This window comes from Aspergillus novofumigatus (genome assembly GCF_002847465.1).
Source record: "Aspergillus novofumigatus IBT 16806 chromosome Unknown P174scaffold_13, whole genome shotgun sequence".
In the NCBI taxonomy this organism is placed as follows: domain Eukaryota; kingdom Fungi; phylum Ascomycota; class Eurotiomycetes; order Eurotiales; family Aspergillaceae; genus Aspergillus; species Aspergillus novofumigatus.
In genome coordinates, this window is record NW_020194286.1 from 320315 (window position 1) to 347042 (window position 26728).

General features: G+C 46.7%; 11 protein-coding genes across 11 annotated transcripts; 4 read left to right on the top strand and 7 right to left on the bottom strand.

The window, feature by feature from the left end:
- Nucleotides 1–1388: 1388 nt before the first annotated feature.
- P174DRAFT_380140 (putative dynamin GTPase) lies at nucleotides 1389–3617 on the bottom strand (the record flags this gene model as incomplete). Its single annotated transcript, XM_024822956.1, has 3 exons — nucleotides 1389–1607; nucleotides 1658–2188; nucleotides 2235–3617. The coding sequence occupies 3 exons, from the start codon at nucleotides 3615–3617 to the stop codon at nucleotides 1389–1391; spliced, it is 2133 nt and encodes a 710-aa protein (XP_024677200.1).
- Nucleotides 3618–4602: 985 nt separating this feature from the next.
- Nucleotides 4603–5426, bottom strand: P174DRAFT_446451 (uncharacterized protein). Its single transcript, XM_024828581.1, has one exon. It carries the CDS (start codon nucleotides 5353–5355, stop codon nucleotides 4771–4773), a length of 585 nt encoding a protein of 194 aa, XP_024677201.1. The 5' UTR covers nucleotides 5356–5426; the 3' UTR covers nucleotides 4603–4770.
- Nucleotides 5427–6663: 1237 nt separating this feature from the next.
- P174DRAFT_397994 (GNAT family N-acetyltransferase) lies at nucleotides 6664–7652 on the top strand. Its single transcript, XM_024823821.1, has 2 exons — nucleotides 6664–7429; nucleotides 7502–7652. The coding sequence occupies exon 1, from the start codon at nucleotides 6695–6697 to the stop codon at nucleotides 7352–7354; it is 660 nt and encodes a 219-aa protein (XP_024677202.1). The 5' UTR covers nucleotides 6664–6694; the 3' UTR covers nucleotides 7355–7429; nucleotides 7502–7652.
- A 1059-nt stretch (nucleotides 7653–8711) lies between these two features.
- On the top strand, nucleotides 8712–9382 carry P174DRAFT_446454 (uncharacterized protein). Its single transcript, XM_024828582.1, has 2 exons — nucleotides 8712–8806; nucleotides 8911–9382. The coding sequence occupies exons 1-2, from the start codon at nucleotides 8773–8775 to the stop codon at nucleotides 9336–9338; spliced, it is 462 nt and encodes a 153-aa protein (XP_024677203.1). The 5' UTR covers nucleotides 8712–8772; the 3' UTR covers nucleotides 9339–9382.
- Nucleotides 9383–9990: 608 nt separating this feature from the next.
- Nucleotides 9991–11542, top strand: P174DRAFT_473351 (uncharacterized protein; the record flags this gene model as incomplete). Its single annotated transcript, XM_024830627.1, has 3 exons — nucleotides 9991–10371; nucleotides 10444–10917; nucleotides 10977–11542. The coding sequence occupies 3 exons, from the start codon at nucleotides 9991–9993 to the stop codon at nucleotides 11469–11471; spliced, it is 1350 nt and encodes a 449-aa protein (XP_024677204.1). The 3' UTR covers nucleotides 11472–11542.
- Nucleotides 11543–15260: 3718 nt separating this feature from the next.
- On the bottom strand, nucleotides 15261–15785 carry P174DRAFT_380079 (DUF924 family protein; the record flags this gene model as incomplete). The annotated part of the gene is made up of 1 exon (XM_024822953.1): nucleotides 15261–15785. The coding sequence occupies one exon, from the start codon at nucleotides 15783–15785 to the stop codon at nucleotides 15261–15263; it is 525 nt and encodes a 174-aa protein (XP_024677205.1).
- Nucleotides 15786–16547: 762 nt separating this feature from the next.
- Nucleotides 16548–17408, bottom strand: P174DRAFT_436118 (putative methyltransferase; the record flags this gene model as incomplete). Its single annotated transcript, XM_024825978.1, has 1 exon — nucleotides 16548–17408. The coding sequence occupies one exon, from the start codon at nucleotides 17406–17408 to the stop codon at nucleotides 16548–16550; it is 861 nt and encodes a 286-aa protein (XP_024677206.1).
- A 460-nt stretch (nucleotides 17409–17868) lies between these two features.
- P174DRAFT_380197 (class I SAM-dependent methyltransferase) lies at nucleotides 17869–18534 on the top strand (the record flags this gene model as incomplete). Its single annotated transcript, XM_024822963.1, has 1 exon — nucleotides 17869–18534. One exon carries the CDS (start codon nucleotides 17869–17871, stop codon nucleotides 18532–18534), a length of 666 nt encoding a protein of 221 aa, XP_024677207.1.
- A 1034-nt stretch (nucleotides 18535–19568) lies between these two features.
- P174DRAFT_380143 (MFS transporter) lies at nucleotides 19569–21158 on the bottom strand (the record flags this gene model as incomplete). Its single annotated transcript, XM_024822958.1, has 5 exons — nucleotides 19569–19747; nucleotides 19813–20332; nucleotides 20411–20697; nucleotides 20756–21001; nucleotides 21083–21158. 5 exons carry the CDS (start codon nucleotides 21156–21158, stop codon nucleotides 19569–19571), a joined length of 1308 nt encoding a protein of 435 aa, XP_024677208.1.
- Nucleotides 21159–23390: 2232 nt separating this feature from the next.
- Nucleotides 23391–24382, bottom strand: P174DRAFT_398000 (dihydroneopterin aldolase; the record flags this gene model as incomplete). The annotated part of the gene is made up of 2 exons (XM_024823822.1): nucleotides 23391–23567; nucleotides 23627–24382. The coding sequence occupies 2 exons, from the start codon at nucleotides 24380–24382 to the stop codon at nucleotides 23391–23393; spliced, it is 933 nt and encodes a 310-aa protein (XP_024677209.1).
- Nucleotides 24383–25251: 869 nt separating this feature from the next.
- P174DRAFT_465119 (GTP cyclohydrolase I) lies at nucleotides 25252–26105 on the bottom strand (the record flags this gene model as incomplete). The annotated part of the gene is made up of 3 exons (XM_024830501.1): nucleotides 25252–25563; nucleotides 25624–25866; nucleotides 25986–26105. 3 exons carry the CDS (start codon nucleotides 26103–26105, stop codon nucleotides 25252–25254), a joined length of 675 nt encoding a protein of 224 aa, XP_024677210.1.
- Between the last annotated feature and the right edge of the window lie 623 nt (nucleotides 26106–26728).

Below are 26728 nucleotides of genomic sequence, written 5' to 3' on the forward strand. Positions count from 1 at the left end.
CTCCCGTTTCAACACGGCCCATTTGGAACTAGAATCTAGGGTTACCGGGCATTCCACCAATAAACACGCCGACAGGTCTAAGAAGGATCTGAGCGGGATCTCAGTGTCGAACTGTCGGAGATGAACCGAAGCTATTCTCACTAGATGGAACTTAAACTATGCCCTAGCTTTGCATTCCCATACTTGGCCCTAGCCCGTAAACCACCGTCTATATTACTAGGCCCACTCAAATGTTGCTAGGACCTCATCGAGATTATTGTACTTAAACTAAACGAGTCTGTGATACTCTCTGTAATAACTTAAGGTTGTGGTGCAATATCCACATATAAAAGAGAGCATTAAGACCATAGCATACACACGATTCTATGAAAAAGACACTAAAGTCTTACAATAAAGCATAGATCAAGGATGCAATACTAACAGGAATTATAAGTACTTCAATTAAATAAGTTGCTGAGAATAAACAGTAGTATGAGGAAACCTTAAAGAAACTAGTATCAGTAAGACCAGTCTCATGGAATGCAGATATAGCTCTGTAGCTAATAACTAGTCATGCTAGTAGTCATACAGCTGGAGCTTACCTTCTCACAAAGGATCCTTATAATATCCTGCGGCTAAGTCTTCCAGCCTGGAGAAACTTCGACTTCCTGATGAATAGCAAGGTATAATGGAGCTGTGAATAACCTTAGGGGTACTTAATAAAGACAAGGATAAGAAAGTTACTCTTGAGTCCTTGACAAGATATACTAATATATCACACAAATATTGCTTTATCTCAACTACAAGTCTCTGTGGAAGGTGAGCCTAATATAGTGGCGGCTCGCGTTCTTAACACCTCCAAGGATGATCCTAATAAGTCAAAGGGGAAAGGATTCTTCCGCATCATCGCTATCAGAACCAAAGGTAGCGGGCTCGAGCTCATAGACAAGACTCTCCTAGCAGGGTAGACCAGGTAGAGTCGCCTTTCTGTCCGTGCCGGAAAAATAATATGGACACGAGCGACCAGAAACCGTAGGACACAAGACGATATTATTCCTGAACGACAGGTTCTCTGGTTCCAGCATCCCTTAGTTTCTCAGACATCCGCCCATATCCCACAGATACTTTGCTAGTACAAATCTGGTAGTTCAGGACTCTGTTCTTTTGTGATCATTATAGGAACCGGACAGATTACTCAGGTATGAAATTATTTTGTACGGAGCATCTGGTCTGCGAAAAATACTCAGAATGCCATTTCAGGTAGCTCTATAACAAAAGCACATTGCTTCTTGATCAGATCAGAAAGACAGAAAGCCAAAGCAGCGAACATCGCTCCCGCATTTGCGTGACGGCCAGGGAAAACCAAGGTTTGGAAAAAAACCCTCGCCGGAGCAGTACAAATGTCAAGATCAACGCAATTCACGCAGGCTGTCCATCAATGCCTCTTGCAACTGAGTAGCCTCAACCCGGCGCTTACTGACCCTAGGTGACTCAGCAGCCAAGCAGACGAGATCTTCATCCGAAAAGCTACTGACAGTCATCGGATTGAATACCGTTGGAAGGTTCGTGAGAATATGTCTCTCGATAACTTGGCGACAGACATTGTCGACAAAAGTTTTCATAGCAACCTAGCATATTGTCAATATACGTGGATCCGAATACCCAATGGAAAGCGAACCTTGTAGTAGGCATCCAAGTCTATTTGCGCCTCGTAGCATGCCCGCTCTTCCATATCAACGATGATGTGATGATTTTGGAGAGACGCCACAAGCCGACTGATCTCATCAGACGAGTTGCTTACATGAAAGCGACCCTTCCAGTCTCCGTTAATTGCATTATTGAGCGATGTGCCAAGATCTTGCCTCGAACGGTTGTTACGCGCCTTTTGGACATTGTCCGTATAATAATGGTTGTATGTGATAGGACAACCAGCCTCATCATCTAGCAACTTGCTCAGTTCATGGAAGGCGCAGTCCGCATTATCATCCAATTTTGCGGTGATCATAGGAGAAATGCTTTCCCGAGCATTGGTATCTTTTATCACGAATGCACACGCAGACTGAATAAACCGACACACGAGATCTGTGATCGCATTGACATGGTCGCGAGCAATGTCACCCCAACGAGATGACTGCTCGTGGAATAGTTCACCGAGCAATGCATGGTTATAATTGCCGGGAAGTTCTCGGCCACGGGTGCGGTTATATATCTGCAGCGGTTAGCTTCCTGTTATTGGGACATGCCTATGACCTCACCTTCTTGATCCACGCCGACATTTGCTCTTTGGTCACTAAGATCTGGCCGGTCTCCGTCTCAGTATCTTCCGGATGCTCAGCTGAAACAACTTTGCGTTTCTGTCCATGTTGTCTCATGTAGTTGGCAAATCTCGCATTCTCCGCATGGATTGCGGCCCTAAGCCGGTGACAGTCTCTCTCATCATTGATTTCGTGGAAGAAGCCGTCTCGGTTACCATATATCCCTTCAACTCCAGCCTTCACGAGATTCTGGAAGTCTGTCGCAATGCGAGTCAGGTACATACGTATCTGCGCAGCCGAAGTGCGCGGAGTCCCAAGGTCCATGAGTTCCTTGTTGATCTCATTCAGCAGCTGAGCCACATCCATTCGAACCTTCGGTAATTCGCGTTCAATATGCCGATCAAGGAGGTCTTGCATGAAGCTTCGAAGGTTGTCTATGCCGACACGTGAAGGATCGAGTCCAAGTTTGTTCCAAGGTGGATGTGCGAAAAATTCCGCCTCCATCTTCCGACGCTCAGCCATAGTCATGCCCTTCTCCAAATCAATAGGCCGAGGGTTCTTGACAAGGAAGAATCCAAGTTTCAGTTTCGTTCTATCAGCATTGTTGGCTAATTTTGCAATACGTCCTTCGGTGCCGTCATTGATGAGATCAGGTTTGGTAATGATTCCAACAGTCCGAAACCCGTCCTTGTCGAAACGACGAGCACGTTGGATGATACTCTGCGTATCCACGTCGCTGCTTGCGGGGACCACAGCAAGGATGATCGACCGCGAGTTCTCCAGATATGAGTTCACCAGATCGCCGACAAGCTGCACGTCGTCGTCATTTTCAGAGACAGAAATCAGCCCAGGCAGGTCAACAAGGGTCAGATGCAAGCCAGTGTCCCCGACAATCTCCAAGCGAAGTACATCAGCGGCAAAACTCGGCGCATCAGCAAAGTCATTCAACCCTTGTACGCCCATCAGTCTTGCGGCTTCAGCGATAATGCCGGGCAAATGCGCTAGGTCGTTGACCTCGCGGCGGAAGGCCTTCAACTTTGCCTTTTCATCTTCCGTGCGGGCAATATGAGGGATGATGGTGGCGGTGTTTCGACGATGTTTTGGCTCGTGGCGAAGGATGATTTCTGTAGCAAACCGAGTACAAACTCCGTCCTGGCGAGGAAACGGGATTCCACTTATTCCTTCCAAAACAGAGCTTTTGCCTGCCGATTGATCGCCACAGACAACCAGCTGAGGAAGCGCGATGTGGTCCCCAACCCCGTTGGCGCGAATCCGGTCAACTTGGTTGAGCCGTTCAGACGTTCTGGATGACACGAGGCCAAGTCCGCTGCGGACCTGACCACTGTCCAGCTGAATCCAGTCCTTTTCTGGTGGAGTATCCATAGTGATAGATACCCGTGGTTATGCGTTGAAAAGGTCCTAAAGAGAAAAAGACTGGGAAAGAATATAAAAAGGGACCTGGCTCTTTATAGACGCGCTGGACGGCAGTCGTGTCCCAGCTCGACTTGGCCTTAGGGTCATCCAGAACGTCTGAACGATTCAGTCAAGTTGGCCGCATATCAAGGGGGGCTGGGGTCCACGGACTGCAAACGATGAATGAAAGAGGCTTGCGGAAGAATGAAGGGGACCTCCTATTTATATGCGAAAGGACAATAACTGGTTTTTCCACAGCGACCTCTTTCCTTGGGTGTTGGCCCGGCAATCGGAAGTACTCGAAGACCTTACGCAAGGGAGATACAAGATAATGATTTACCGCAACCTATACTCTTACTATAGCATTCTTCCGGAACCTCCAATCTGTGGAGGTAGTCTCCGCCATTCCCCTTACCTGTGAGCACGCCACATTTAAGCAACCCTAGTTCATTCGTCCTTCGAGTGAATTTAATGCAAGGAACAGCAGATATGTCCCAGAGTTCGGGGTAACCACTTGTTTCCACCCCTGGCATTCCAACTTGTCAGCCCGCGGTTTGTTGTTCTGGACTAGGAATGATATTGGATCCATGAAACGAGGCACAGGTCTGGCTGACTATATTGCTCGATGATCTAGGCGTCTCTTTATAGTGTTAATTACTGAAATTACACTCGGGAAAGAATTAGCCTTAGCCCATTAAGTAGCAAGGGTTGTAACAGTAGTGTCAACAGTTCCACTGGGCTTGGGGTCTAAGCCATGTCAATCAGATCCCTTGCCTCGTAATCGAGGTGGTAACGCAATTAGCAAGAGCGAGCCAGCCACATAGAAATCCCGTTAGGCGGGAAAAAAGGTCAATGTCTGCCTTCCATCGCATGTTGCGGCCAGTGTCCTTTCAGAAAGGTTTAGCTAACCGCTCCCTCCTATATAGACAACTCTACTAATAGTTTACTGAATTCCCCCAGATATTCATAGAGTTTGATATTGTGTGGGTAATTTATCGTCTACAACCTCACTCTAGTTCAATATAGACAGCTTGAAACAATCCGCACATCCATACCAATCCACCGATCCATACTTTGGTTGCATTAGGTAAAATCTCAGCCAGTTACACCAAATTCCCAGCGCCTACACAGCAGTCGGCTCCTCCAACGTCAAACTTCTCGGCTGCTCCAGAATAATCAACGGTCCGGCAACGGCACTCTCCTCTGTGGGCGCATCCTGCCGATCCGCAATAGTAACCATGATAATACTAGATTCGGGATCAACCCTTTCCGGAATCGTCGAGCTATTCGTCTTCCGATCAAACGGTACGCTGACGGTATTCAGCCCATGATAAAACACCGCATAGTGCTTGTTTTCGTCCTCGAACCGCGGCTGGTTGTCTGGATTCGAAAACACAAAATAAATCATCGATCCCGGCTGCGCGGTCGTCCCCTTCTTGCTGAACGCTAGCAATGGTAGACCTGGCGGGGATTGGGATAGACGGGGTTCATCTTGGGGACAAGAGCCGGGGACGACGAAGGCGTTATTCGGGTGTAGTTGGTCCGAGGGGTGTCTGCTTTCCTGTATAGGTTGTGAGCAGGTATAACTCCCCAGGTAAAGCATCCTCCGCGGACTGTAGGGAGTTTTTATTTGGTGGATGTGGTTGGTAGTGTAAGACATGGAAGGACGGATGCCGCACTGGCGACGAAGAGGGGTCGACAGATGCATGTTATAACCTTAAGAACTCGATGTTATATCTGAAGTGATAATGTCTGCAGTAGGTGTCTTGAAGATAAAATGTCATTGCTGAATGAGATTGCCATTGGTCGACAGCGAGCCTTTTATATTGCTTGAAAATCGTCTCCTGACGCCGTCACAAGGCTGCAGTGAATCGATCAACCAAACAGTACGGACGTCGCCACAGCCTCCCCCCGATGAGGAAGATTCTGCGAGCTAGTAAAGCAAAGATCATCTGTGATGACATCCTTGAAGCCGATGCAATGGGCGGCCTAATTAGCGGACTGTACGGAATATGTCCTGGTGGATCCTTATTGTTCGAACAAGTGAAAGAAATGACCAATGGTGTTGAAGACAGCAACGCCAAGCTTTACACTCAGATACGCTAAGCTGCATCGGGCTCATTGCGCGAGATTGGGTCCGTAGCTGATTGGCCGGTCTTATGCAAGTCAGATCCACCGGGCCTGCAGATCGCTCGCTAATTCAGCCCAAAAGGGAAAATGATTTAGGTAGACACATTCCTCACCCGGGGCATATTCTCACGCCGACCGATCTCGAATCCGTGGATGTCAGCAGTCACCGTCGTAATCTTCCCCATCTACCTGGCTTCGTCCGACTCGGGCTCAAGCTTCCGATATGCGACATTCAGAGGGAACAATAGCATGAATGCCCCGGAGTTCCTCTGCAGGCAGTGGAGATGGTAATCCACCGTCCTACACACTTCGACTGCAATGTCCTTCCTGTTACTTTGTATTGGAAGGAGGACTTCGCTTTGAATTTGCCATAGAGGAATGAGACTCGCCCAGGTTCAGCCCGAGTCCTTCCGCTGCTTTGAGCACGATAAGCAGCACCGAATCGTACACAATCAACTCGTTTGCGCGGTAGGGGTGGGTGAACCAAATGACTGTCTGGAAAGGGCTGGAAGGCAAGCCATCAGAACATGAATCGCTTGACGGAATGAAGAACGCGGCGTCTGGGTTATCTTCCTGCCATTTACATCGCCGGGAGTAAAGGATTTCCAGCGTTGATAGTGCGTAGGCAGCTAATAAGAATGGTAATTTTCTTTTTATATATTAATAATACCTAGTATAGCCTCAAAATGATGATTTTGATGAGAAATCTATAGTTATGGTGCGGCGCACCCACTCTGGTGTGGCTGGAGTGGGTGAGTATGGCATGGATACGGACTACTAGATAACTGAACTAAACTGTCTTTGGACGCCGCCAGAGATGGTTTGTATGTGAGTCACTTGTTATAAAGTGAACAACCACTGTCCTGTTGTTCTCCTCGCACAGAAATGCTTACCCAACATAAACATACACATACACAATGGATACACTTCGCAATTCTTGGCGCTCCGACAATCTCGTTTACCGCAGCATCGAGGAAAACGACGAAGACTTTGCGTTTATCAAGTCCCTTCGGTCCGACCCAGTCAACCTAGGACTTTCCACCAGGGGCATGGTGCGACCTCCAACCGCAAAAGCTACCAAAGAATACATGCAGTATTTCCCGAAGAATATCCTCGCTGTGATGATATGTCTGCCCCCACATCCCCTACAAACCGAAGAACAAACCGATCCAGACCAGACCCAAAACGAAACCCGGGCGCTGCCAAAAGCCACCCCCATAGGTTTCTTGGCGTTATTCGACCCCATCACCGAAGCCGCTGGCATCCACCGTAATGCCTTTCTATGTATCTCCCTGGCAGAGCACTACCGCGGCAAAGGCTACGGGACCGAGGCTATCAACTTCGCACTAGATTTTGCCTTTCGGTACGCGAATTTGCATCGCGTTGCCCTGGAGGTGTTCTCGTATAACGAGAAAGCGTTACGGGTGTATCGGAAGGTGGGGTTTGTGGTTGAGGGACGCAAAAGGGAGGATCATTTCTTTGATGGCGTATATCATGATACGCTGATGATGGGGATTTTGAAAAAGGAGTGGGGTCTCTTGAGAGGGAATAAGGTAGATGCAATTCACTCAGCCTAAGATTTAAGATTGGGACCTGGTAAGGACTGCTTGATGTATTATCACGTGAGTTACGAGGCTGGTTGAAATAGTTTGGTAAGTTTTGATAAAGAAAATAAAACGCGTTCAGCGGATATGACAAATCGATGCTGATTAACTAGTTAACAGGTTTAGGACCTGAGGGCTCGGCTCTCTGACATGCAGTTCTGCACATGTGCAGGAATGTTGAGGAGGAGTCTATCAAAAGTTCTGTAAAGTTTACTAGATACACGATTGATTATATTATGTGATTAGAAGGCGAAATAACTAGTTATATGTTTGGGATGCGTGCTCCAGAGTTAAATATCGCGAATACCGGCCACCCACTAAGGAGATGCCAAGGATTACCTGAAGTCAATTGGATACCCACATACCCGCATACCTGCACTTCTCACTGAGCTGCGAACCAACTATTAGCCACAAACCTAGTACATAACATGAGTCCTATATTAAGGTTATAGAGTAGATAACCTGTATAATCTTTACTAGCTTAGTCGCTAGTTTCTTGGCAGTCCGCATTTGTATCAGCCTCCAGTGGTGGAGTTTAAGGCCATCTCCGTAGAGCAATTCGACGTTCTGGGGCGTTTCACTCGTCTCTAGGCTCATTGGATCAATAACAAAATCTTTCTCATTCATCAGAACCCTGCTTTCCCTCCATATATGGCTCTGGGATATTCTCGCCGCATTACCTGTAGTGCTGGCTATCATTGGGCACAAATATAGCCACCTGGGCCAGCAAACAAGATCATAAACCAGGCGAGAACAATGCTAAAAGAGAAAAAAAGTAAAGGTAAACAGCGCCTTAAGTAGCGCAGATTCGACAAAACACAAGGATCATAAAGAGAATGTAGCAAAGGACTGCGTTCGACGGAGAAGTTTTTAAGCATGTGCCCAAATACAGGACAGTAAATAAGACATTGGCAGTCCGATCTACCCAATCACTGGGCAATTCTATTTTAAGCAGAAGCACGGGTCGGAGATAATGGACCTGTGTACACAAGATAATGGGGTCACGCGAGACTTCAGAACAGCTCAAGTGACCTGTGTACACGAGATAATGGTGTGCAGACGAGATAATGAAGGCGTAACTTCCCTAGTGCATTATGTCAGTGAATATGAAACGGCATCTTCATGCGCTCCTCAACATAAGCACAATCGTCAGCGAATGGACTAGATTCTTTTGGCGCTAACTAGAGGGTTGGGTAGCCGCGCGCCAAGCGCAAAACAACAGGCAGCGGTAATATTGAAATGACCTTCGAAAAAGATATGTCCTGAATAGAAAGCGTTGCAGCCTTCCAGCCTTGCACATGGTAAATGGAGGACATATGCAATTATCCACACCCAAACCCACACGCCATCTGACGCAAAACAGCCACGGCGCCAACTTCAGCTAATGAGATATGCATTGTGCGGCATTATCGAAACTGAGAGCTGGTATGTTGGACTCGTGGCTACTCTCATGAGCATTTATTCTGGCACTTCCAACTTCAACTTCACTAGAAGAAGGTATAAGATCTTGCTGCCAACGTCTAAAATAGCAGACCCTTTAAGCATTGCCACCTCACTGCTGTCTGTTACATCAGCCACTATTCAAACAACAAAGTCACTCTATGACACCGTCCAACAATTTAACAATCAGAACAAATCTCTACATAGGCTCCAAGATGAGCTTGAGGAGCTCACCAATATTTTATTCGCTTTAACAGAGGTGACTAATGCTGAGACCTCAATGTCAGCACTTCTTCAAGCTCCTATTCATCAATACAGCCAAATATGCCGCGAGTTCGAACAATCATTAAAAGCCTTCAGTGGGAAATCGAAGACAGGTTCTCGAGATTGGGCAAAAATGGAGTTCATGAGGGGAGATATCAATAAGTTTATACACACTATTGCAGCGTATAAGTTAACTATCTCAGTCGCGCTAGGCACTTTTACTATGTTAGCCATAATTTTTCATCTATATTAGTCTCTGCTGACATCTACACATCAGGAATACCTCAATAGTCTCCCATCAAGTCCTTCAAGAGTATAATGAGATGATCAAGGACACAGCATATAACCTTAAGGTCCATTTACAGCAACTCAATGAGAAAATTGCGCGTCTTACCAGCAAAGTTACCAGCTTAGGTAAAAGGATAGATCTAAACGACGAGCTACATGCGACCCAAAAATATCTTGGTATTTGCAAAGACGCGAGATCTTATACAGAAGCTCTGACAGATCAGAAAGACTCATCTGATGACATGTCTAATCCAGCATCTGTAATATTTTCAGTGCCAAGTATACTGTCTACTGCAGCTACCACAAACAACTCCCTCACTCAAAATGAAATGAAGATGGCTACTGATGAGCTTGTCAGAATCCTTCTAGGAGACAAAGAACTATATGCTCTGTACAAAGCAGCTATCAATGACAAACACATAGGTTTAGATCAGTTCATTCAGAACTTTGAAAAATTACTAAAAAAATTCTCACTGAACCTGAAGGAGGAAAGTCAGGAGGCACTTCATACTAAGTTAGCAAACTTTGTCTCATTAAAAGCCAGTCCAGTGGCTTCTAGGATCCAATAAATACTCATCCCTTTTGCTTCGCATACCCCTGCCATACTACACAATAAGATGAAGGAGGAGCCAGCAAAAGCGCTATTAGACCAGCCTGAAGATGCAGGGGGTTCTTCAAAAGAATGTACAGATCAAGAAGGCAAAGAGCATTTCGCTATAATATTAGCTCACGGCCGAAGTTTCCTCCTTGAGAGCAACGCATTCAGAGCGCTACGCGAAGATCTCCAAAATTTCATTCACCCAATTGCGAAACAAAAACCCCAGATTAGTCCAGAAATATTAGATGGGCTTGGCTCCGAAGCATCTCCAGGGCCAGTACCCGAAGCTTATACAAGTTTATGGTCGAAGGCTTCTGGCATGGTAGTACCACTCATCTCCTGTCTTGGACTCAAGGATGAAGTTATACCAGCAGGTCACCAACGCATAAGGTGGAAAAATGTGAGAATCCTCTATGGTCAACTTTTCCAAGAATTCTTTTCAAAGCCAAGTCATCTACTGATCTATTAAAAGGCTCATGGGAAATGGCTTTATGATGACTACATTAAGCACAGCCATGGTGCCTTGCAAGCATTACAAAGCTATCTAAGTACATTAACATACAAAACACAAACAGTGGCTGAAGGTAGCAATAGTGTTAAGTCCTTCCAACCTGCTCAAGTTTATTCTCCCAACAGCAGCTCAGCAAGATTCCACAGCTCTAATACCAGCGACATTGCTGGTAAACTGCATGGCACGTCTGAAAATCCTACAGTCAACAATCACCAACAGGATCTTGAGCTGGGTGGTCGCTCAAATCACACTCTTTATCTCATGGTCTGCATAGAAAAGGGAAGACATAGTGTTGAGCTCCACCAAGAGCCAGTTACAGAGCTTATAGATGATCGACAATTATTCCACACTTTACAACGTGTCTACTACGAGCATGGGGGTAAGTTTAAAAAGTATTGGTCATTGAGAACAGTTGATAGTATCCAATTTATGAAGGTATGCCAAGAGTATTATCCGCGATCATCCTATGGCTATTCTAATACCTTGCTGATAAGTTCACATATGGGGGTCACCAATACATTGATGTGCGATGCCATGAGGAAATCTGTGAAACTGGGAAGGTTTGCAGTTGTATACCCCCAGCTAAACTTGTTCATCCAAACGGAACAGAATATGAATTCCGACCAATACCGCCGAAGTTGTCCCCACCTGTTGGACCGCGAATGATGATGGATCTATTTACCAACGCAGATCACATAAAACCTAACACAACGTTAATCATGGACCAGCTTCCGAAAAGGACCTGTGGACAACTCAAGTCTGAATATTCTGAGTTAAAAGAAGCATGGGGAATATTATACAAAGAAGATTGGCATTGGGCCAAAATTTGGTGGATTCTTGCTGTTGGCTTCTTCCCTCCCAGTTTATTGTTTGGTATAGTATGGGGAACCCTAAAAAGAGACATTCAGGGCGCATTTGGAATAGCGGGCTGGTGGATGACAGGAGCTATGATTCTTATTGGGATTGTCGGATCACGGACGTGGAGTTAAGACTCTAATTTCCAAAGGCAGTATTGCTAGCAACTCGCACACCCTGTACTTAGGTCAATCTCTCGTTTGGGACTTTCTTTATGTCGTTCCCTAGGCTATTGCCTGTCAGATAACCAAGCTTGATATTTTCAACAAACATGTGGACTGACTGTAGCCATTATTTGGGCGCTATCAGTTTTTGTGGCGGTCACTAATCTTCTTCGAGGAATCGTGGCGTAGTAATAAAGATAATCAGACAAAGAAACCAAAGACATATTTCATGTCACAGCTAGGCATATTTCTAGCTGGAAATTCATAGCTGGGATCATCATGTGGGCATCGGCTGTGAAAAGGAGATTTGTGCTTTGTTATCTGTTCGCCTTCCCTTTCCTTGGTGCAAAGGGGCTAAGTTTGTCTCAGGAGCAATCTCAGTTCAGGCCAAAACTGAGAGGCAGACGCCAACATCGGCAGACGCCAGTGATTCTGTCGCAAGCTTAAAAGCCAGATCTACCTAAAAACGTGCATCGACCCATTTACATACCATCAGAAGGACATATCTGTTCCGATAAAGCTTTCATGGTGAGCTGGATGTAGACGACAGACATGCTGAGATAATGAGCTCTTATCAAATACCAATTAATTTTCTGCTAAATGCACAAGGCAATAAGCGGCTTGGTGCTCCTACTGAGCATCCACAATTGAGCTTATATACTTCCTAATATACTTTAACTAATATAGTTAGCAGTTAGTTTTACTAAACACTAAAAAAGTAAAAAATAGGATAGAAGTCCCTAGTCTCCTAGTCTCTCTTGAGTCTCTTCTAAGAAAAGTTATTTATTAGCCTACTTATATTATAAAAGCGTATGAGATAGTATGTAGAGTCTTAACCTACTATTCAATAAACTTAATCTTAAGTATTACTAGTTAAATACTAGAAGAATTTATCTTACTCCCTAACTTAGAGATATCTCTTTATAATCTTACTATACCTAGTTCAATTGGCTTGTTGATTATTTCTTGTCGATCGTTCTTAGAAGAATTTAACCCGCTCTAAACGCTGTGGGCAGAATCAAAGTAGTTGATGGCTTTGACGCAGTTACAGTACTGTTCAGCCTATTTTCATTATTTCCTAGTGTCTTAATACATCCCCTGCTAAAGCAATCTGGATTTCGGCTTCTGGGCCCTGGAGCCAGTGAGTAACCACTAGCACAAGAGATGGATCAGGATAATCCTAGGTTTCGATTACCCCTGTGCAAGCATCTATAAACTATTCATATAGTATCCTATTAAATCTTCATGACTGGCGCAGTGACTCTGTAACTATTCACAGGAAAATGCCACTGTTCAAACAGTTAGGTCAGAGTTAAACTTGGTACGTTGTCATATCAATCTCAGCTATCCTCCTTAATCTGTCAGGCCCATTAACTTTAGCATGCCGAGCTCGTCATCCACAGAAGGTGTGATCCTCACAAGAGGGATTCCTCTGCCTCTGCCCTGGAGAATTGTATGTAACTGTTCAATATCTGCGTTAAGTGGCGAACAGCTGCAATCTTCTTACACATGATGAGTGACATAGCTGCTCTCATCTATATTATCTACCACGCATTCTGTCTCCTTACAAGAATCATGCGTTCTGTTGTTCCAGCTGGCTTTGGTATGAACTAATTGCAGCAGATACGCCTGGGTGTCCAGTTGAAAACTAGCATAGGAATACTTCTGTGCACCCAGGGGACACCATCCCTCCTTAACTATTTGCTCCATCTCTTCTAGCGTGAGAAACCAGAGTCTGCAACGGCGAAGGTCAGTCTGGGGCCCATCTCACTTGAAGTCATTAATTAGTGGTTTAACCTAGTTCAGAATACTCTACTGAAATATGGTATCACTGAGCAGGATATCTACAATTTTGATGAAACTGGCTTCTAGATGGGTGTTGCATATATAGCAAAGGTTATTACTACATCCTGTCATTAAACCACCTGTGTGCGAGCTACCCAACCTAGGAACTGTGGATGGGTTACTATTATTGAGTCTATTAATGCTTCTGGATGGTCTCTTCTGCTAATAATTAATTTCTCTGGCAAGGTCTGTTAATCTTGGTGGTATCAAGATATCGACCCTGATTGGCTGATTGGTCTAAGTAATAATGAATGGACTAATAATGAGCTTGGCATAATCTGGTTAGAAAAGGTCTTTTAAAAGCATATTACAGTGCGTACACAAGGGAGATATTAGCTTTTAATTCTTAATAGCCATGCTAGCCATGAATCTCCAGAGTTTGATCTTTTCTGTAAGGACTATTAAATTATCCCTCTTTATATGCCTTCTTATTTATCTGATAAACTACAACCTCTTAATGTTGGCTGCTTTGCACCCCTAAAGGAAGCATATAGTACAGAGATAATAAGAAGCATCCAACATGGTATTCATTATATTAATAAGGAAAATTTTCTGATCTACATAAGGAGTCACAAAAGGCCTTATCATCTAAGAATATGTGCAGTGGGTTTGAAGCTTCTAATTTAGTGCCTTTAAATCTACAAAGGGTACTGGATAAGCTTACTATCAAGAATATTACCCCTCAAACTACTGCACATGGACCTGGATCTATAGAGGGTGAATGGATTACAAAGACCCCTTATACTACTACTAAGGTACAAAAGCAGATGCAGCATATAAAATAACTTATCTAACACAACTCTAAAAGCCCTCTAAATGAGGCACTTCATCAGCTGGCAAAAGCAGCTGAATCTACCATGCATGAAGTCATTCTATTATGACACCAGGTGACAGAGCTTCGCGCAGTAATAAAAAGCAAAAGCAAAAGCATGCGGCCCCTAGATATTACATTGCTACTGGAGGGGTTCTGACAGGCGCTGAAGGGCCGAAGGCCAGCAGCGTGCTCAAGAAGCTATACAGATGATGGTGGGGGAACCACTTCCTAAGAAATGTGCACCACCATAATGCAGTAATTGCCATTAAATTAGTTATATTAGAACAAGCTGCCCTACTAGGCCTAGGTAATGCTATTATTTTTTCTGTTATTTGATTGCGTATAGAGGAGTAATTAGATATCTCATGGTTTTCGACTGCGGCCGAAATCATGTGCCGCTCGGTTGTGGATTATGTCTAGCATTGGTAACCCGAACGGACCAGGGCGCTCTAGACAATATCTGTTTCGAACTGAATTTAAATCCCATGATTTCAATCTAGTGAATGAAAGCAATACTGTGGATCACGCAAACTATTCCACTAAGGGCGTTAATATAGAAGACATACTATTCGTAGCCTAAAATCCTCCTGTACTATATTATCTCTATGACTTGGCATTCTTCCGTCAAAGCCTATAGCCTTTGTACCTTCGAAATTCCTAGCCCAAGATAGCGGCTGGCCCATTTGAGCGAGATTCAATGACAAGGATACGGGTACAGATGTCAATTGTGACTTAATCTACGACTTGAGATCAAGAAGCTCCCTAGCGTGTAATGATCGGAGCGCCGATCCTATTCATCTGGGTGTTCTCTCTGCGCTGGTAAGTCATTAAATGTCCGTCCCTTCCCCAAGCCAATCTATGGCGAAGTCTGAGGTTTGCGGCAATCCCTAATATGATACCCCAGTCTTTGCCCCTCTAACTAAGTTATTAGGGCACTGGTACATATTATAACGATTTCCGCGATGTTCAATTATACTGAGTGGAGAGAATTTTGTAGTAACGAGTTGAAGGATACGAAAAGTAATATTAAATTTGCCATACTTGATTTAGAAGACGATCACTATAGTAAGTAGACAAGGCGGAATCGTACTTGTTTTGTTTTATCGCCCAAGAATCTGATCCCTGTGAATAAACCTCCCATCTCGTTTAATCTGGTTATAGAAGTCCTGTGCCCAGCGTAGGTGATGGCTGTCCCCCAGCTGAGTAAACAATTTCAACGACAAAGTTTGGTCCTCCAGATTTTCGGAATGATTGAGCGGCGAATAGATATAGCGTCTCTGAATCGTGGGCATTTCCTTATCCCAGCCACTATCGACGGCTTGCCGAGCCACTGCGATGGCCCTGGAATCAGTAGCGTAGGCCTGGGGAGTGCCACGGAACATATTCCGAGGCACTTGGTCCAGCAGAAGGATCAAAGCCAAAGCTCCTTCTCCTTGGCCGGTCTGAATCCATGCGTCGAGTTTACCCTCTTTCGCTGCTTGGTATGCTTCTCCAAGATTGTCGCGGACGTAGGCATCGTCGGAAGCACTATTACCATACCAAAAGGACTTTTTTTGCAGGTAAGTGGGGGAGGACCTTGGACCAAACCAAATGTCCAGAACGTCGTGATAATCGTAGTTCGACATTGAAGGCCGAGTAAAGCGTACTGTTGGCAGTAGAGGAAGAAGAGAGGGGAGAACTTAGGAGATCTGCGTCTGACGAAGCTGCAGGGTTGAAGATTTGGCTAGACGCAATGAAGCTATGGGATATTATTATGGAAGGGCGAGAAAGAAATACTACGTAGAGTTGCATGTCCAATGCGACTCCGGGCAGGTGAGGTTCAAGAACCCGCATGCGTTGGATTTCCCCAGCCGATCAAAATTTTCTAACCATCCGCATGTAGAAATCACTAGATGACGCGTGCTGTTGCAAGAAAGTAACACATCACATGCGGGAAGATAGAAAATGGGATGTCTTGGAGAGGTGAGGCTTGCCGTGAGAGATCAGAACACAGTGAGATTCGGTAGGAAGGGGGGGAAGGGATCTCCTGGATAGAGAAGCAGCATGGAAGACAGGTGATAGTAGAGCCTGTGGCCGAACGCGATCAGCGGGCGGCTTAGCGCGAGAAATCGGGGTGAGGATCGCAGAGTTTTTAAAGCAAGACCAGGCTTCGCGTGGTTCTGTTCCGTTTCCTTCATTTGCTTCAGGGCACCGGTGACGCGCGCTCCGCAAGTTCCGCACGCAGTTGACTGTGTGCTTGGAATACTGTGTAGGTGGAATACTCTGTAATTGGAAACTCAGCAAGGAGGTTACATGCAACCTTAGGCTGCGCACAGTCGGAGAAATAAATCAAATCAAATCAAATCAAATCAAATCAAATCAAGCACCAGCATTAGTCCCACAGGTAACTATCCCAACACCAAAGCCCGGAACTCGATGCTCTCCCGACCCGGGGCATTCGGTGGGGTCCTGGGGTCATAGAAAGCGGAATGAGGCACACGACCGGCCACCGACACGTCGGAATCGCTGCACTTGAGCAGCAAGCATTCGTCCGGCTGCATACCTGACCAATACATCCATTCCTGAGCCTGGTTAAATGCCACACCGATAATCTCTCCGGTGCGTTGCGGCCGATGAAACTTGATAGGGACCAATTCCGTCGATTGGACGGAGCCCGCCCTCGCAAACGCTAGTGGACACGACTGTACAGGACCCTTCAATGGCTTCCAGACGTTGATGATACGGTAGCGACCACGGAGGGCCTGCTCAGCCTCGTCAGGGTCTGGAATACAAAGCCGGACACGGGCGGCCGCCGCTTGCGTCGTCTGGTCCGCATGCGCCGTATGCAGTGGTTTGCGGTGCGTATTGACGCTTTCCATCCGGATAACATGGTCAAATATGATGACTCGGTGGGCGCCCTTTATCGTGTTTAGCAGGAATTCCTCCACCGCTGGGAACCAGGTGCGCTGGATTGTTTCTTCGGACTGAATGGCCTCGTATGGTACACAAAGAGCGCCCTGGAGTGGCTGGAACGCATCTTTGTCTAGAGAAAACTCGTCCTCGCGACCGCGGATGTCGTTCAGCGTGACGGGCAGCGCGGGCTCGGTGTAGTTCATAGCGGGCAACCCCTCTGGTGGCGTCCCGCTGTATAGGAATGGTTCGGCGCCATCCACTGGTGCTTTGTAGAAGTTGATTTCTACCTGAACCGTGCCGTGAGGAACGGACTCGGCAGGTGCCTGGGAAGCGCCGACGGCGCCTGTTTTGGTCATGGAGACGGGAACTCTGGATGATGATAAAGGTATAGAGTCTCCTTGGTCTGTTATGGGTGATGTCGATCAGCCCCTTCGAGTGTATTATATCTACTTTGCCACTTGGGAGCAGGGGGATCATAATCAAGTCCTTATGTTCTGGGTTACTTTACATTCCACCTTCGCCTGGGCATGATCAAAAAGGTTACATTCTATATACTACCCGTTATTGCTGGATCAGTGTACGTGGGGCAAAGTTGCTTGGATGCTGGAAATGAAACAGAAGCCAGAGTGACGCTAGGTAACATGCTCTATAAGTTTGACTGTTAGGTTTACAGACCCATAATATAAATACTCTTACTTGTCTATCTCTCTCCCTATCACCATGCTACTCCTGTTTTAAGGTCCAGCAAGTTGGATCCCGCAAAGAAACTAATCATAATCTTACCCCAATCTAATTTCAACGGGCCATCAGTCAACAATGGCAGAAAGCGTGCTTTATAAGCCAAACCAGTATGACGACGCCTATGCATGCGACCCAGGTGTTCTGCGGTTTCTCAGCACGGTGCTAAGCCATTTACCTCCGCAATCCCAAGTTCTTGATGTTGGATGCGGTACTGGCAAACCAGTGGCTGAAACATTGGCTGCTGCAGGCCACTTCATAACGGGGATAGACAACGTGCACGCCATGGTCGAGCTGAGCCAAAAGCGGATTCCCAATAGTGTGTTCCAACTTTCTGACATGCGTGAATATGTCCATCCCAAAGGAAAGCAGCTAGATGCAGTGTTGATGGTACGCTCTCTCTTCCGCTTGGGCAGGGAGGAGATCGAAGAGACTGTGCGGAAGTATGGAAGCTGGCTACATAGTGGCGGGTTGGTATGCATTGCGACAATGGCTGCCGATGATTTCAGCCCAGATAATATGCTCTCTGGATATGACCCTGATGGATTGTGTGCAAGGGAGGTCAGAAAACGGTTTATGGGCAACCAAGTTACAAGTGCACTGTTCACTCGAGCAGGGTGGAAGCAACTCCTGCAGAAGAATGGCTTCGATATTGTGGATCAAAAGAAAAATGTGTTTCGACCACCTGACCGGATTGACTCGGATGCTTTACCATACTATTATATTATTGCTAAAAAGGTGTAGAGGATTTTTTGTCTGCGGTGTCTTTTGCTTTCGCATTATTATATTAAACTTTATCTCTACTCCTTTAGAACAACAGTGTTAATTTCCATCGTGTCTCGTGCCTTTTGCAGAAACTTAGAGACCACTTGTTGCAGGCCAAAAATATAGTCGAAGTCGAACGAAAAATAAATGCTCGGGGTGGAACAGTTGATAGGGGCTATGGAGTTAGGACTCTTTGGTTGTAGATACCAGTGCAATACCTGAGTATTCCAATCAAGTATACCTCAAAGTAGTTTGTCTTAATTATGACCACAGCATTAACTGGACCTGCATTAGCGACGCATGCAGTGCCAATCCCTGCGGCTGATCTTGTGAGGTAGCAATTGGGTAGTAGGCTTGCTAGCTTTATTTTTGCTGTTTCCATTGCGCTTCCCGTAGTTCTTGGTTTATCCACAGATACCAAGGAGTCTGGCCGTTTCCTTATCAGATGGTATCAAATGATCGATACGTCGGCCTAACGCTTTTTCTTTTTCAGTATTGTTGCTGTCGCATTAATCTGGGCTTTCACTACCGGTATAGCTCTAACACGAAAGAGCGTCTAAAAAAAGGGGGCGCTACCTTCATGAAATACACCTTAGTAGGCGGGACAGAACGAGAGGTGCACCCTATCCTGACAAGGAAGCTGGAGTTGAGTACATATGGCCAAATTATGCAGACACGCTTTGGCTTGGTTATGGTAAATGACCCGCGTGGCCTCAATGCGGAGTATTAGAGTTAGATTTTATCGGGAATGATAAAGGTAACTCTAGTAACAGACGGTAAGGTATGTAAGAAATTACCAACGTAAATCACGAGCCCGATGTCCCACTAAGGGTGGATTAAGATGGTCGATGCTACTGTGTCAGGCCGTCGGTTCAGCGTGCTGAGCCGGGAGCCCATTGTCGAAGAAGAAGAAAGTGAAAAAAGCAACAAGAAGGGAAACCCCACCTGCAAGACTGTAAGATATTTATAGGCTGGAGATAGCAATTATGGCAGAATAGAAAGCAAACAATGTACTAACCGAACAAGCCCCACGTATAGTAGAAGCTGAGCGCCTCGACTAAAAGTCCAGATAGCAGAGGGCCTAGTACCAATCCTAGGTTGAAGAATATCTCTATCAAAGAGAACAGACGGGAGCTCGCGCCGTAATCACCGAAGAGCTTCGGATCCTTGGACTGTAGTTCATGCATGACCCCTGTTTCCGTGGCATTTTTAGATTAATCGGTCGGTAGTAAACCAGGAAGAAGAGACGTAACGCACTAGTCATCTGCAACGCTCCCGCACCGCGGACCAGGCTGAGCATAACACCGATGCAAGCTATACATGTAAAAAAGAAGGCTTTGCCATGGGTTTCGGGGCGGCTCCAGGAAAAGGTGTTGGAACCAGGGACCCCGAGGAGCCAGAGTAATGGAGCCAAGAAGGTCCAGCCGACTGTACTTAGATACCGATACCCTAGACGGTCGCGGAGACATCCGACCAGCGGACCGAGGATTACTTGAGGGAGCTGTAGCCCAAGAAAGATCAGTCCAATAGTCATGCTTTCCCAATGGAAGATACTACGCAGATGGAGAGGCAATGTCGTGTTAAAACCTGCTGTGACCATATTATATAGAAGGAGGTTGACTGCCCCTGTAAGGATCCTGGGCTCTCTGAACATGATGCGATAAAACCCTGGGGGCTGCTGCTCGGGGCCATCTGACGGATCAACCTTGGGAGGCATTGCGTTGAAAGACGAATAACCATGTGATGATGATGAAGACGATGGAAGCAATGTAGACGCCTCATCCTGGCTTTGCGGCTCCACGCCTCCTTGCGAAACACTTGACGAGGATGAGGTCACCGAGCGGGAACCAGGAACAGAGGAGATGCTATCTCGGCTCTCAAGCATGACAAGGCGGACGATAATATTGAGGACAAGAACTACTAGGGGAGCAGTCCAGGCGGTCCAGTATCCAAGGAGCTGGAGGAGTGTTCCGCTGATCGTCGGTCCTGTGACGATGCCCAAAAGCGAAAAGGACATAGTTAGCCCCATAGCCTTCCCCATGTCTTCTTGTCTGATGTTATCTGCTAAGGTGGCATAGCCCACAATCCAGGAGGCTGATGCAGCGACCCCTTGTATCACGCGACCGAGATAGAGCACCCAAACTGTGTAGGGGTAAGCAATACAATTCTTCCTGGGAAGTCCGGCAGGAAAGGACGTCACCTGATGACGCGATTGCAATCAAATATGTCCCGACTAGAGATGCTGCGAGGGAAATCAGGAAGGGCGCCTTGCGATTAGGGGTCTTGTCGGTGAAATGGGCAATTGGCGGTGCAACCACGAGAGCAACCAGACCATGGAGCGTAAGCAGGGCGGTGGTATACCGCTGCGTTTCGGATGGGTCAATATTTAGACGAACTTCCAGCATGTAGCTCAGCATAGGGATAATGAAGCTATACAGAAAGGTTTCTATGAAGTCTCGATTAGTCCAGTCCTTGATAGGGAGAGACTCAGCCAGTTATGAGAGGGGAAACAAGGCAGGTGCTGTACCAGCGAACAAGGCAATACTGATGGTGGCGATGATGAGAGTCTTCGAGGAACGCCATCTGTAGCCCCAGGCGTCCATGGTGGAAAATGATAGAGGTGCTACCGGGAGTGTGGACGACGAGTAAACTCCCTACTTGCATCCGAATTTCAACCCCTAAGTATCCTATCTGCTGATCAGATTGAGTGGACGAGAAGGAGGAGCAGAAACTTAGAGCATCGGGTTGTAGCATTCGGCCTTGATTGCTTTATGTCGTTCTCCAGAGCCATCGACTACGGAGTTGGTTGGATTGGAAGAAACGGTAATCGACGGCCGTCATGCACGTATTTCAGTGGAGAAAATGTCTCCGATCGTTCCGACAGGCTACATGACCTGGAAGGAAATTTACGTTGGAATGTGCTAAAACAGTAGTCGGCAACCTAAAGTCCTATAAAGTCCCTGCGTTAAGAAAAGGGCTTTAAGGCTGTCTTTCTCCGTTTCCGGAGACGATCAGCGAGGCAGCTAGATGGTCCAGAGATAGATCGCTAGTAAATTATTAGCTAGACCCTCACCCAGTATATTCACTTGCTTCTTCCAGTCTGACTGAGTAGACAGACATTTTGATGGCTTCATGTACAGGCTTGAAGATCTGGACCAACTTGCCCAAGTGCGCCCAGAAGAGGTCACCTGCAGGATCGTCCTGAGCGTATCACTCATGTCAATATCTGATTAATTATACCTGTTCAACAATCCAATCCGCCATCTAGTTCGGTCACTCTAGTTCCCGGTAGTTCTGTGGAACGCCAGTAATACCGCTTCCGGCCATCAGTGACCGAAAGGTTCATAATCCGGACGTTCTGAGATACTCGCCCCAGGGCCATGACGCTCTCACGCTGTCCACTACGACTCCTCCCATGGACTGACTGTGCATCCAGACAGCAAACAGTCTATCGCTCTGTTTGCAAATATCTAGAGCCACCAGGAGAGGCTACGGAGCAGATATTTTTGCCGCGGCTTGTGCTGTAGGGCTTTGGGCAAGAATTCAGCAAAAGGCCCATAAGCAGTGAGCAGTGTTATACTTATGGTAATACTATATCCCACAGCCGGCTTGGAGTGCGAGGATACTAGTGGGGGAGCTATCCAGCTCCTGAGTCCTGACTCCTGAGCCTTTAGAAAGATGAGCACCCTGAGGGCTAGAGAATGATATAGCCCGGCACGCTCCCAGGAGCGCACTGAGGGCTCTCAGAAGCTCGGCCCATTCTCCTGGGCATAATAGCTATCCCGGGAATGGCTAATGCCTGTCTAGAGTTGCATAACCGAACTGCTAAAATCGAATCCAACCCTCACCGAACTCGCAGTGGTTCAGTTTGGTTCCTAGTAACGGTGTCGTGCGCGGAGTCCATGGTTGCCATACTAATTATGGTTGACTGCAACGCCACCAGAGTGCAGAGTCTATGTCCACTCGACTCTGTATACAGGTATCATATAATTGGTGTATTGGTTTCTGGCTAATAACTTGCTCCTGATCTTCTGAATAGTTAAGCCTTCTACATATCAGGGCAGGCAGTCATTTATTTAGAAAACCTCGTTAACTATTACGGGATAGCTGTGAGTCACACTGTACTAACAAAACCACCGGGGTCAACCACAGTAAGGTAACTGGTCGGTCCTTTCCTGAGGTCACCTAGTTAACTAACGGTAATGCCCCAGCAGTATGGTGGCATTGACCGGCCCGGTAAAGTGAAAGTGCTCTGGCCGGCACTTTGACATCTACCGCGTTCACGCAGTCATTGAAAGCATGTTGCAAAATAGACCTAGTATGATGCTATGACACGGATGTCTTACTGCATCCGTCAGACACCGCAGGCAGTGCCAGTGTCAGGACTACCTCAGCACCCGCATATCGACTGGTCACGATATCCATCTCTTGATGGAAGTTCCATGAAGCTGGTACATTTGAGAGTCGTTTTGTGGAAATTCCCAGTAAGCCTCAACTTTTTGGATTGGTTTACTTCCTCAATATTGTGGTTCTATGCCGCGTATACGAACATGAACGACGGTCTACGTATAAGGCTGGTTATATATAACCTGCAACTAGGGCTATCTCAGACTGGTCTGCGCCTCTACACCACTCTAGCGTGTCTTGAGTACAATATTGTCCTCTTTCCCAATAGTTGAGCGAGTCAAGGGCTCCCGAAAGTGTTATTCCTGCCTCTTCATGATGGTCTTTCCCAATTGGCTGCCAAATGCGAGCAGCAAAGCTAGGTGTTAACCGTTCATTGCTCCATTTATTCTATTTCTTGCTGAGAGACAGTTCCTGTAAATAACCCTACCTCAACCAAAGAACTCGCGCGAGCGAGTAATTTCCACTCCAGTCCCCTCCGCGAATGCCAACGCGTTGGGTTTCTCGGCGCGCACTGTCACCAGTTCATTGCCGAAATCCACCGTGACAAGACGAGCAATAAAGACAACTAGAGCCTCCACTGATTTGAACGTGGTCTTGTCCACCTCCTTGAATTGTATTCCTGTTAGTGTCCGTTTCAACGGAGTACGAGCCGATATCATCATACCTCAGCAACAACCCTAGTCATCTCTTGATATGTGTTCAGAAACTTCTCCCTCCAATGATCATCTGCTCGGCCCTTGATTTCTAGGGATACCACAACAGCCTGCTTCTGAAGTCTTTCGTGCGCGTTGACACCTATAATGCAATGGCAGCGAATGTTTTGGATCTGGAACCCATCTTCCATCACGGCCGCTGCCACAGCATCCGCACGATTGTATCCCAGCGCATGGAGACTGCGATGCAGCAGGCCACCCTCCGCGCGAAGGAGAGCCTTTGGAAGATGTAGGCGGACTTCACACTGCCCAAAGTTTTGCTGCACAGCCCCCGGCCGTAGGCCATTTATGACCAGACTGCTTTCATGTAGGTATGCCAGAGCCAGGCTAGCAATTTTCCCAGCAAGAAGGGAGATGTCTTGTCCTCGTTCAATGTGCAGTGACCCGTGAACGGGCTGCCCATGCAGGTTGACGACTGGGATCTGATTTTCTAGCCTTTCCCGTAAATTCGGCCATTCCTGGACGAGCTCCTCGATGAGTTGATAAAGCTTTCCGTAATCCAGAGACAAGGCGACCTCGTCCTCTTGGGCTGAGGAAGATACAGAGGACCAGGATAGCTTGAGCGACATGGTACATGGCTGCCTCCGGCCCGACCGATGCCATGCGTCTGGGCCAGAAGGCAAAGGGAGCTGAACACTGCGAAGACAAATATGGTCCACTAGCTCTGGTGCTGGTGGGATCTGGATAATGGTTCTGCATTCGCCCATAATGCCACGTTTGCTAAGATGTGCGGAGGAGAAGCCGAGAAAGAATCGGTGGGATCAGGGACAAATCACAGTGCCATTCTGTAGCTGTAATATAAGGCATGGCGGAACCGGCCATACTTAGGGAGCCGAAACACACAGAAAGGGAGTTCGGCACCCGTTTCTTCAGCAAAAGCAACTCTACCTAGGTGCCATTCCCATGTCCTGTGCGACTACTCTATCCTAGAGACCACACACTTAATCCGGTCTGACCCTTAATCTGCGTATCCTTCATGAAAGCAAAGGGTAGTAGTCTAGGGTCATCTCAGCACATATGATTGTGATCCACCAAACGTCATCTTCGGAAGTCATTGTGGAAACTTCAAGGAAAGCTTTGTAATAATTAATTATATCACTGCTTTTGATTTTAATTTGTCATCACTCCTTAATCTATGTTGGAATTATGCAAGGAGTTTATGTTGTAGTTACACCATTCTGTAGTAATAAATACCCCACTGATAGTCCAAGACCGCATGTGTATATTTGTAATACTTTAATTATGTACATTCCAGAGAATGTGCAACAGCCAATGACTTGAGGCTTTCGTGGCAGATGCGTTGCAGACTCCCAATGGCAGGTGCACTCACAGTAGATGATCACGAGCAATTCGAAGCCAGGGATTTGCTGCAACTGCACTACAAAATCTAGATGGATAAGGTCAAGGGTTGTGAGGGGCAAAAAAGGTATAGTAGAGTCTACTGACGAAAATGTATTCCGGAACAATGTTGGCTTCATACTGCCCCATCTCGCTAGCCACCGAGGAGTAATAATGCAGGATTGCACGGCATGTGCAGTTCGTACCCCACACACACACACACAAACAATACATCTCCCTATGAACTTTGTCTCAGTTTGAGAAGGAACTGAAACTGCTCCTCAACATCTTTGTTCTTCTTGAAAACACCGGTCCTGCAGGCAGTCGTAGTCATGGAGCTAGTTTTTTGGATGCCTCGCATAACCATGCACATATGGGCAGATTCCATTACAACGACCACCCCTTGGGGCTTCAAAATATCGTCAACTGCCTGGGCAATCTGCTGCGTGAGACGTTCTTGGACCTGCAGTCTGCGCGCGTAAACCTCCGCAATGCGAGCCAGCTTTGACAAACCCAATACGCGACCGCTGGGCATGTACGCAATATGGACCTGGCGCACGTGGTTACTTATCATCCAAGCAAACTGTTTTCAGTCCAAAGGATCGCCTACCTTCCCCATGAAGGGAATCAGATGATGCTCGCACATGCTAAATACCTCGATATCGCGGACCAGAACCATCTCACTGTGGTCTACATTAAAGATGGCGTCCTTGGCGAGGTTCCATGCACTCTCGTTGTAGCCTTTGGTAAAAAAGAGCATAGCTCTAGCGTACCGTTCGGGGGTTTTGAGAAGACCCTCTCGATTTGGATCTTCTCCAACGTTTTTGAGGATGTTTCGTATATTGGCGGCCAGCTGTTTCTCCCGGTCCGCGACCCTGGCGGCGAGGACGGTTCCTTTTCCCGTGTTAACTTTCAGAACGCCTAAGGTAAGGGCCTTTCCTTACCTCTATCACCAGGGCTGTTAATGCCTACCACGTCGCCATCTGCATCCAGAGCGATGGCCGTTTCCGCCAAGGCTGGCTTCTCGAGGGATAGAGTCGTCATGGGCTCCTGGTGAGAGCCAACAATGACTTCTGACTCTGAAATGGCCATTTCTAATTTCGTACAAGGATGTAATCCTCTGGCAGATTGGTTCAATGCTTCAGTCCCTGGTCTCGATATACGCCAGACCCTACGTGGAGGTGGATAGTGGTGTCTCTTATATTCAGTCCGACGTATGCGTCCAGACAAAGATGGTAGTCCCCCGAGGGCAGCTCCGTATACGACACTGACCAAGGTCATTGACGTGGACACTTTGCGTAAAGTGTTGTCTGTGTTCAGTCAGTTCGAAGACTGCTGCATGGTTAACTAGCACAGTGGGCATTTCTCCGGTTGCGTCCTTCAGCTTGGTTAGGGGCGCCTCAGCTCGCTGTAACTTTGTCACCACCTCGCATTTTAGACATGTCATAGACTAGTTTTGTCTTCTAACGGAGACAGGACCCGCTGAGATGAAACTAATTCTGGGACCTTAGAGAATGCACCATCATTACAAAATGAACTGTGGGGATAAGTGAATATTTCCACGGCTTGGCTTTCCACTGCCTCCTATTTTTGTGGTCTTCAATATCTTGCAGCAGGTTAGCCAAACAGTCTCTAGGGATATCTTACCTTGCATTCATAGTAACTACCGTTCAACCGCTTAATGACTCTAACGTCTGATTACTGACACGTTGGAT